General features: G+C 39.0%; 1 protein-coding gene across 2 annotated transcripts; it reads left to right on the top strand.

The window, feature by feature from the left end:
• The first annotated feature begins 1,605 nt into the window (after positions 1–1,605).
• On the top strand, positions 1,606–11,163 carry LOC139974455 (cytochrome P450 2F2-like). 2 transcript variants are annotated; one of them, XM_071981623.1, is made up of 7 exons: positions 1,606–1,761; positions 2,993–3,319; positions 4,498–4,645; positions 5,496–5,923; positions 8,723–8,950; positions 9,714–9,911; positions 10,623–11,163. In XM_071981623.1, the coding sequence occupies exons 2-7, from the start codon at positions 2,995–2,997 to the stop codon at positions 10,823–10,825; spliced, it is 1,530 nt and encodes a 509-aa protein (XP_071837724.1). In that variant the 5' UTR covers positions 1,606–1,761; positions 2,993–2,994; the 3' UTR covers positions 10,826–11,163. The 2 variants fall into 2 exon arrangements, with proteins under 2 accessions (XP_071837724.1, XP_071837725.1); XM_071981624.1 differs by having other exon boundaries at positions 1,746–1,818.
• The last annotated feature ends 386 nt before the right edge of the window (positions 11,164–11,549 follow it).

Here is an 11,549-nt window from a genome sequence, read left to right as displayed (position 1 = left end):
ATTAACGCATACTTCCACTTATCCAAGGGTTTGTGAAAAATGGAACTTAACTTTTAACTCGACCGATGAGGATTGGTAGATTATTTTTAGGTGTCCTTTTATAACAGTTTCCGATGCCAAGTTGCAGTACTTCCAATTTAGGTTTTTACATCGCATATTAGGTACAAACATGGCTTCTGTTTCTTATGAAGAAATCAGACACATATCTTTTTTTTACTTTCTGTCACATTGAAGAGGAAACGCTTGACTCATTTCTTTTGGAATTGTAATACCATCTCTAGTTTCCTGTTAGATACTGAACAACTGTTGTTTGGCAGAAAATTTCTCTTTACAAAACAAAAGACTATTTTTTTGGTAAAATTACTCTTGTTTATGATCCAATAAACTTTTTCTTAAATCATTGTAAATATTATATTTTCAGCTGTAAATTAACTAATAGCAATCCCGATTGCAACGATTTTTTAGTTAGAATGAAATTCATTATGAGGGTTGAAAATTACATTGCGTCAAAACGGAACAGCTCACGAAATAAACGACTAAGATATAGGGAACTCAGAACATGTTTATCATACTCTATGCCAATGGCTGATGTTACGTGGCCGTTCTCATACGGAGAACAGATCACGTGACATAAAAAGGAGAACACAAGGATGAAAGTAAGTTTAGAGCATTTAATAAGCTATTTACATGGCAGAACAAAGAATAAATATGAACATAATAAAAACTATAGTTTCTTAATTCAATTAACGTCTTTCTGGACCTGGGAGCCAAGGGGAGAGTTTCTGACTTTCGCCGGATTTAAGACACCTTAGTGTTGCTAGGCGGATAGTGTCCAGGTTTGCTTTAGAATGGTTGAAGTAGTTCGGCTGGTTGTAGAGATAGTTTAGGTAGAGCGACGAGAATCCATTAGAGAACGTAGTAGGGTGGAGTTCCGACAAAAGTATAGAGTTAAATATATATACTGTGTTTAATATGGGCACAGTAATCAAAGCCAGGGAACCATCAGAGGTGCTTTTTACGTGACCCGCCATGCGGGATGCAAAACGTCACGGCCAAACGGCACTACCGAACCATCCCATTCTGACAAACGAAACTCAGGTCAAGCGAGCCCCCCCAAAAAATACATACGCCCACCGACCTGCAGAGACAAAACGCCCAACCACCCACTCAAACATTCAAAAAACCACAAAAGGACGACCAGCACGCAGCGAAACGAAACACCCCTCCCCAGCACACTACCGTCCAAAGAAGGCAGACCCAGATAAACGGCGAAAATCGCCTTCAATTTGAAGGCGAATGTCAGACTTCACCGCCTCCAGGACTGCCTGCCAACTGGCAAATTTCCCCTAAAAACAATCAGAGGTGTGGAGACAACCTCGGAACGAACGGAGAAAATGGAGAGGGCGTCCCATCAAGGGCGTCTGCGGCTTATATACCCGGAGTGTAAAGGAATGCTCCGATAAGCTATGAATATTCATGAGTATGCAGAAACACTTTGTTGGCGAGTTCCAGTTATGTAGAATGCGTGAGCGCATCTGGGATCGTAACAATTGGAAGACCCGGAGAAATGATAACATATGTTACGTAATAGGGCAGATGAATAAGTGGGTTATATAACACTGATAATTAAAATGATACACTGTCTTCTGTTGGCTTCATAAGCAGTTTTGCTAACAGTTTCATTTGATATTGACAAAAGGTTATTCGTGAGAAGGTGGTCGAACGGTTTTGCATTTCATCGTGTGTTGCCTTGTTTAAAAAGTAAGTATGCAGTTTACACTATGTAAATTTCTTGTGTGGAAGCTCTTCGATTTTGGCGTAGGTTTTCTCGTTACTTTATTTATTTATTTTGTATTTCATAACTTGGCTTTAAAACATAACAGTTCATAAATTATCCCTGTTTATATTATTAAATTATTCCTGCTAGTTATAGTGGTAACAGTTATGATAACGTTTCATAAAGTTATGATTTTCGTTTAGAGTGTGGGCAACATGTTCAAAATATTTACATGCAAAAGAGTGAATGCTGTATGGTGACTGAGTTGAGGATGGGTGGTGGTGGGGAGAGGGTGGATGGGGAGGAGGTAGGTGGGGAGGGGGTGGGTGGGAAAAGATACTGCCCTGTTACTTTGGAATGCTCTAACGAATACTGTTTGGTCGATTGAAGTTAAAAACGCGATCCAAAGAAAGAAAGAACTTGAACACGAGAAATCATGTAGAGTGGTTGAGGTTTGAGTCTAAACATGACAGAATGGTGTAGTTTGGTATCATTTCTTCCGGCCGGGTCACGTTACGGGTGTGTTCTTATTTTTAGTGGTTGGGTGTGGTGGAGGCGGATGTGGGGGGGGAGGAGGCGATCTTCTCTACAACAATTCACTTTTCATGTCATTGAACTTGCAGTTCGCTGCATACGTGCCCAACGGTGTCCCCCCCCCCCATTTTACTTTGTTGTGTTCACCCGTTGTGTACTAAACGTATGTTTATTGTATGTACTATTCCTTAATTCTTACTTCAAGCTTGTTCTCTCTATTTTTCTGTCTGTCTATCTGGTTTGAAAACACATTATTTTAGACTCGCTTTTACTGGGTAATAGACTGTGGTTTAACTTTTTTATGCATAGATACTACGTTTAGAACTACTTACTTAATTCTTAACATTTTTTAAAATTTATTATTTAGGTATTTATTTACTACGTTTAGGGTTCTATGTTTTATCGTTTAGTACTGGGTATTTATTACTATCTGTTTTAGGCTTTTACAATAATTGTCTTACTGTACTATAGTTTCTCATACTTATTTAAACATAGACTATGATTTAATCTATTTTACTATTTACATACTTCTGAAATTGTTTTGGACTATATGCGTTTTAGTTTTTAGTATCGTTTAGTACGGGTGTGTTTTTCATATTGTTGCTTTTGGCTTTTACATTTGCTTGTGCCTTATTGGTTCTATATATCTAATATTTTGGTGTTTGTTATTATTTCTCCTAGAAATGGAAGCGTTTGGCTCTTTCATCACAGTGTTCCTTGTTGTTGTAATAGTTTGGTTATTCATAAGAAGCAATTGTCGACGTTGTACTCTGCCAGGACCGAAAGGATGGCCATTGCTTGGCGTCTTACCGTATCTACCAAAGAAATGCTACAAATATTTCACGGAACTGTCCAAGCAATACGGCGATATATATTGCTGTCGATTGGGAACGACCGATCTAGTTATAGTCTCTAACCTTGACATTCTTGATGATATTTTCCGTAGAAGAGGAGCAATTTTTAACAACAGATTCTTGAATTTACCAGAAAACATCGACTTACCACTAGGTGAGTATTACGCAAGATTATAACGTTTTCAAGTAGAACAGAGAGGGGAGAAGGGGGGGGGGAGGGGGGGAGGGGTCGGTCACTTACTTATTTCAAAAGTTCAAAAAAGTTCAATCCTGACGTGCTAGCCTGATGCAACAAAAATGCTGCAGTAATCTCTAGCGAAGCTATTCCTTTAGCTTTAGCAATACACCGACTAAATTTTTAGTTCTTTAATATGAAATATGTGTTCGTTCCAAAATTTTGGAAACCTGGTAAGAATTCTTTGCCACAAATTTCCTATCTTAGTGATCTTTTTTACGTATCTTTGTGCATAGGAATTGTTCAGGGAGTAGTTTTGCGAAATTTGCAGTTGACACAAAGTATTATTACTTAAGACAGTCATTGGAATAATAACAGACCATTAAAAGGCTACTAGCTTAGGCCTGATAATCATTATTCTAAGTTTTGCCTTCACAGCTTCAGTGACACACATTACAAAAGATCCAGCATTTATCTAAGAAAGAATCAGAGACACATTTTTTCTTGTATGAGACCAGAGATTGATGTGTTGAAGACAATACTGTATTTGTATTGAGTTCACAGTAAAGGTTGCACTTGGGAAGTAATACAAATGCGAAGAAATGAAATAGATTTCTGAACAAAAAAATGATTGGTTTGGGAGAAAATAAAAGATAAAAACGAACTAATAACAACAACAAAAGATTTCGGCAGATGTGAGATTCGAACTCACAATGCTCATACAGCATCAGATTGATCTTACTGCTTTAGAGCGAGTGACACGTGCATATTTGATGACGTCAAAATGAACTTGGCTGTGATTGGCTATTCAATATACACAATGGTACGAACCTACCTGCATAAACAAAACAAAAAACTTGCGGGCGGGCACGACCGGCAATGCCGCCCACCGTGACTTCGACAGCCTGTCAGCCACGCATGCTACTGAACACTTAATTTGCATAATAATTTAAAGGGAAGCTTATCAACAATATTGACTTAGATCCATTGTCGTCGGTGCCCTCAATTCTTGCCGTAAATGCCTCATCTACTATACCGACGGTAACAAATGCGGCAGAATGGCGGTGGTGGTTGTGGGAGGGCGGGGGGGGGGGGGCCGCCCCTGAAAGAGGGTGATACCGTTCTTAAATAGTGATTAAAAATCTGTTACATTGTAGGATTCGCCGAACTGCATTTAACTGACAAATGGGATGAGCTACGAAAGTTCACCGTAAAAGTTCTAAACAAGAGAGAACTCGGCGATCGAAGCTTTCAAGAATTACTCAGTGACGAAGCGACTCAGTTATTCAAACACTTGGCGGATTCGTAAGTATAAGAGTGTTATTCCTATTCTCAAAATAATGTACGCATAATCTTCATCATAATTAACTGTATCTATAAATAACTATTAATTACCGTATCGATTATCAATGTTCATTATTATAAATTTTACCTTGGGTGCACGCTAGACACGGAACCAGGTGAGGTGAGGGGATGGGGAGGGAGAATGGGATACACATCGCCTTTTCCGTATGCATGAAACTTAAAACTATAAATATTAGCATAATTTTTCATTTTTACCTGTGTAAGGACCTAATTTATATCCTGTATATGTGCTTCAGAATCCAACATTTTCGTCTACACTTTAAGCTCTGTTGGGCATCCCAGACCTTCTACGTGGACCCCGGGGCCGCACGCCATCTCTGTGTTTAACTGTACATAACTACCATATGAAACGGTGTTTCGGGATTACCTTGGATGTCTGCGTTGGCCAGTTACATCGCGAGCTATATCTCTTCCACTCTTTCTTAAATGTATATTATGAACACTGTTCTTAATCCCATATTTTCGATTGCCCGGTAGTTTGACCTCTGCAGGCCTGGAGGTTGTTAACTTTCACTCTGCATGGCATGTGTCAAAGAGACTGTTTAGCGCTGTAACATATATCTGATATATATTTGTACATACACGCACACGCAGTGTAATTCCGCACTGACGACGCACAAAGTGTTTACTAAGTTTGCTTGCAACACTGCGCCGTCGGTTCACTCGGTTATACGTTTGCGGAGGCTTATGGATCCGTAAAACATGATATTACGTTTTCGTCTAAACTCTTACTCAAATTTTGATAAATAGCTCATTGATATTTTTCCTTGTTTTCGTTTGCTTGTTCTAGGTACGGCACAAAGCCATTTAATCCTACAAATGACATCCATCACTGCATGGGGAACATAATCTTCAGTGTGCTGTTCAGAACACGATGGGCGTACGACGATACCGGTTTGGCCGAACTACTTGAAGCGGCGCACACGGCACCACAAGTTATTAATCCAAGTTATTATTTTCTTATACCAACATTTGTTCACTATCTGGGCCGCTTCAACTTTATTCCGATGAAGAGCATTCGCATGGTTCAGTTAGCCTTTGAGAAGTTGAGTGGGTTTAGTGACGTTGAAATATCCAAACACTTGATGAACAATAATTCAACGTTAAACCCAGACGAAGAACAGGCGCATCGCCATTTTGCGGACATTTTTCTATCTACTGCAGATGGAAAGAAATCTAAAGGAGAGCAGACCTACATGACTGTCAATTCTTTGAAAGGTTAGTGTATAGCTCTTCTTACAATCTTTACAGGTCAAGCGACACGTAACCGATATCTTTTAATCTGTCAGCATACATATCTAATGTAACGCTGCCAACGTCCTGGGGTGGGGAAATCAGTCCCGGAACCAACCGAAGGGGCGGGAAGGTAAGTGGGGGGGGGAGGTACAAAATAATACTCAAAACCGGACAGCAGACATCGTCGGTGTAAGGTTAATATAGGTATATAATTCTCATATCGTTCTTTACACTAGTTTTTATACTGTACATAGATACATGTAACACATAACCGCGCTATAGGGTCGGGCACTATTCATGAATGTAGCATCCCAACTATCGCGAAGCGCAGGGGTCGGGCACTGCACGTGGGTTGAATACTCCAGGCTGGAGCAGTGCAGGTGTCGGGTAACCCGCAGGGCTCGGGCAGCGCAGGTATCGCTACAGCGCTATGAAAATACACAGACATCTGCTCATTGCCTCCGCGGATGTGTAAATTAAACATATATACGATGATGCATGAGGAAATCGTACAACGGGCGAAACCCGTAGATTTCCGCTACACTATCTATGCCACAAACTATATACCAAATATGAGAACACAAGCTTACATAGTTATGTTTTAATTTAATTATGGAGGAGTTTTTGTTTTTCTTCCTTCATATGCATGACCGTGTTACAGGGGGTACTGAATCCCTGACCAGAATGATACGTACCCAATATATTTACGGTTTTCTTTTTTGTACTTTTTTTTATCGTTTGCAAAAGTAAACAAGTGTTGCCTGCTACGTAATTGTATGTGTAAAACATGCAGTTTTTCGGCTTGTTTGTAACTCTGTGTGCACGATATATAGCAGGGCCGAAGATTCTCCACAAATTCCAAGAGGCAATGAGTACCGGCCTTCTGCAGGCGATCTGTTTTACTACATTTACATTGCCAGCTGCCTTCTATAGTAAGCCTAACTTAGGCCTAGGCCTAGGCTAGGCTAACTTGCAAGTATGATCCGCCGAGGAGCGTTCTTTCATCTTCGTCATTTTCCAAACACAGCAGAGGATTTAAGTTTCTTCGCCAATATCACCTTTCAAGAACCAAATAGAAATAAATATGAGCGTAGCATTTATGCGTCGAATTTAACAAAATTTATAAAAATCAATAGGGCAACTCAAATTCAACTTACATAAAAAATTAGACCATAGAATAAAGCTCCTCATCCCATCAGGAGGGCGAGTCCACACTTAATAAAAACAAAATCTTGCTGAATTTGTCCTGACCACCTAGAAATAGAAGGAAAAAAAAACAATAGTGTGCATGGTTGGGGTGTAGATGAATGGAGAAGGAATGTTGTGTATTGTTAGTCAAATGAAGTGAGCTTGAGACCAGTAAGTGTGGCATGTCTTAACCGCTGTAGAATGAAGAGATGATTGAGACGGAATGAATTAGGGAATGGTAGGCATGTAAAAAATAAAATCAAATGTAATTTACATTTTTTTGGTCTTATTTAAAGTTTGGGGAAATTTTAGAAGCATACGTCCCTTTTCTGTTTTTGACCAATAATTGTAAGAGAGCTGTTATGCCTTGGTTCTTAAAAGTTTCCAAATTAACTGTGTTGCGATGAAGCTTAATTTGTAAAGTCACAAGAAGAATTTCTCAATAATGTTAAATTCTACTATCGTTCCTTTTATGAGCAAAAGTAAAAAAAGTTCACACTGACTTTCGGAAATGGCGGGTATTGTCGGTTGTTGTAAATATCCACGGACGGCAATCAACCGTAAGGCATTGATCTAAAATATACCATCCAAAGTGAAGAGGCTTGTAATGTTAATGAGCTACGTTATGACCTTAAAGGATTGGTTCAGTTGTCATACATGTTTATGTTATATGAAAGAGGACAATAAAAGAAACACAATGGTTGTAAGTGTAAAGTTTTATCAGATTGTGTAGAAACTGCTGAAATCTGACTAGCTGTGAGGTCACATCCTCACATTCCTGAAAAGTCTTTGTTTTTATTTTCTAAATATTTTGTGAGATTTCATGACTTTCAACCAAAAGATATGTCAGGAGATCTCATATTTGTCACAGGAAGTATTTGAGATTAAACATCAGAAGAAGTTTTGATTATATTATTTTCAAATGTGTTAAAAAATGTAAATAATTTTGAAAGAAATATATTCACACATGTTAAGGAAGTGAGGATGTGACATCACACCCCCACAGTTAGTCTTTCTACACCAGTCATTTTCAAAGAAATTTTGATATCTTCAAAGTGCCATATCTCCTTAACAGCTGAGCATGCTATTATGGTAGTTTCTTCACTGTTCTTTTTGTATTTTTGTGCTCTTTCATACAAAATAGATATGTCAAACACATGAACCAATCCTTTAAGTTAAGCATACATCATTGGCATATTTATGAAAATCAACTTCCAATTTTCTGATGACTAACTAAAGCTTATATAGCATATCTCAATATTTACTGCAGGCCGATATTACATATTATACATCGACGGCGTATTATCACAACCATGAAGCAGGTCTAACTTCTTTCTTCGGTTGACAGTTGTGATGTCAAACCTTGTCCTCGCGGTCTTGAAAATACAGCTACAATGTAAACAGAATTATCCCTTTACCTTACCTTGACATGTGTGATGTCAAACCTCTTTTACGCGGTCTTGTAGCTACAATGTTAACAGACTTATTCTTTATCTCATCTTGACAGGTGTTATAGCAACCCAATTTCTGTGCAAAATTCTTGACATCACAGCTACAATGTTAACAACATTATTCTTTATCGTCTCTCGACAGGTGTAGTAGCAAACCTCTTCCTGGGTGGTCTTGACAGTACAGCTACACTACTAACGTGGTTCATTTTGCTTCTAGTCAAGTACCAGGATGTACAGAAGAAAGCGAGAGAGGAAGTTAATGTAATCATTGGTCGTGAGAGATCACCAACTTTAACCGATAGAGATCAAATGAGCTACGTTAATGCGTTTATACAGGAAACCCACCGTTTTGTTAGCGCAGCACCACTAGGTAAATCTTCTTTCAACTATCTTTCACATCTTTATCACGAAAATCAAATATACTCTTTTACCAAATGGACTGGTTCTTATAGGAAGGCAAGAAAGACTCGAGTTACTTTTCCATATAGCGTTGGAAGATTTGATTGGGAACAAGGTTACTTTGCTTGTTGTAGTATCTGCTATGTATACTACTGACACCGTATAAATACTTTTATATAAACAAACAATACTGGTGATGATGATGATGATGATGATGATGATGATGATGATGATGATGATGATGATGATGATGATGATGATGATGATGATGATGATGATGATGATGATGATGATGATGATGATGATGATGATGATGATGATGATGATGATGATGAGGATGGTGATGGTGAGGATGGTGATGGTGAGGATGGTGATGATGATGGTGATGGTGAGGATGGTGATGATGAGGATGATGATGAGGAGGATGATGATGAGGAGGATGATGATGAGGAGGATGATGAGGAGGATGATGATGAGGAGGATGATGATGAGGAGGATGATGATGAGGAGGATGATGATGAGGAGGATGATGAGGAGGATGATGATGAGGATGATGAGGATGACGAGGATGATGAGGATGACGAGGATGACGAGGAGTCTTTGTTTTGTTGATACTTCATTCATTTCATGTTTTCGCAGGGAATATAACAGACGTGTTGACCCATTAGGTAACTGAAACGTACACCACCAATAGAAACAAAAACACCATATCGGTATCATTTTCTTCCCGGTAGGTTCATACCATTTGGTGTCAGAAGATACAGAGTACGATGGTTACTTCATCCCTAAGGGAACTCACGTCGCTCAAAACCTATGGGCAATACACCACGACGAAGCTAACTTCAAAGATCCATTTGTCTTCAACCCAGAGAGGTTTATCGATGACGAGGGAGCATTCACGAAGAGTCGTTTAGTTGTGCCGTATGGAACAGGTAAGGATTGGTTGGGGCATATTCAATAAAGAACAGGATTTTGGATGATGGAGAGCATTAAAAGAAGGAAACTTCCTGGTGACCTTCAAGTTCTCCGCCCCCTCTAGTTCTTCCCACCTAAACGTGTATAGCAAGCTATGTGTGACAAACACCACATAATATATCCCTGTATTAATTTGAACATATATATAGGCGTTTTAATTCGAATATATACGTGTATATATATTAGTAGCCAATCAAAAGGCTTAAATATATCCGCGTATTAATTCGAATATAAACACGTATTAAATCATGCTGTTGTCTCGACCAGGTACGTTTGGCCTGGGTGTAGGCCACGTCAGTAAACTAACTTTGCAATCTCTCATTTGTTGCACTGGCGAGACTACAATGCGAGTGAAAGCTTGAAGACATGCCAGTTATCGTCTGATATAAAACGCTTATTTATTCGAATTAATACGCGTATATATTTGTATTAATACGAGGATATATTATGCCGGTGTTTGTCCCATATGGCTTGCCATAAACGTGTCTCTCCTGTATTCGTTGTTTTGACTATTTCTTTGTTAATTCCTTTCGGCACAAAACTCTCGAAACTATGTCCGTTACTTTCGAATGATATTCTAATTGTACAATGCTGCGGTATCAATACTTTTTTTTTTAATTTGTCTTCTTCAAATCTTCGAATTTTGACGTTTCTTTCTATATTTTCAGGCAAACGGATCTGCCCAGGTGAAGTGTTGGCACAGAGAGAGCTTTTCCTTTTTGTAGCAACACTGCTCCAAAAGTTTGATCTGCAGCCTCCCGAGGGTGTAAGCCCCGATAGTATTTCGGTAGAAGGAGTATATAACGGAGCAGGCATTTTTGTTCCTGACTTTAAGGTCAGGTTTATGCCTTTGACAAACCCCTCCACTTAGCAGATGTAGCCAAGTAACTGTGTGTGTTGTGCAGTATAGAGCAATGACGGAAACTTCACGATCACATCGAAAACTTCTTGGTCTTACGGCGGAGATTGAGGACAGATGGCAGCACTGACTACTTACCTCCCTTTTGGAATTTATTATGAATATTCATATCAAACGTGTCTTGGCGACGAAACATTGCAAACCGACCATAGTTAAGGCTTGCTAAGAAATATTTATTTCATGAAATGTCAAAGTGTCTTAGTTTGATCAATCGCAATGTTACTCCGAGTAATTTGTTTGAAGGTTGGCAGTTGTATCTCGGGGGGGGGGGGGGCAAGGACGTCGCTAGAGGGGGTGGTGGTGGGGGGTCTCACCAAGTGATTGAATGACTCCAATTTGTTGTATGGACAAACTCAGGTGTTCAGATGCACTGGATTGTTTTTTTTTCCGGAGGGGAGGGGGTGTTATTGTTATTGTTTTGTTATGGTCTTATTGTTCTATTGTATGAAATTGTGTTTTTTGCTTTGTTGTACCTTGATTGGTCTCTTTCTCTGTATTTTAGGGAGCGGAGCACCCCGTCAAGCATGCAAGGGTTTTTTGTTCCACTTCCTTCACTTCATGTATTATTCACTACTACTTGATGTTATTTGTTATTTGTAAACGTTTAAATGCATGTTGTGAAAAACAAACAAACGAAATGAAATAAAAGACAACCTACATAGCACGGATGTTATAT

Source organism: Apostichopus japonicus, chromosome 9, assembly GCF_037975245.1.
Source record: "Apostichopus japonicus isolate 1M-3 chromosome 9, ASM3797524v1, whole genome shotgun sequence".
Classification (NCBI taxonomy): domain Eukaryota; kingdom Metazoa; phylum Echinodermata; class Holothuroidea; order Aspidochirotida; family Stichopodidae; genus Apostichopus; species Apostichopus japonicus.
Note: the sequence above shows the minus strand (reverse complement) of the source record. Positions and strands in the feature narration are given on the sequence as shown.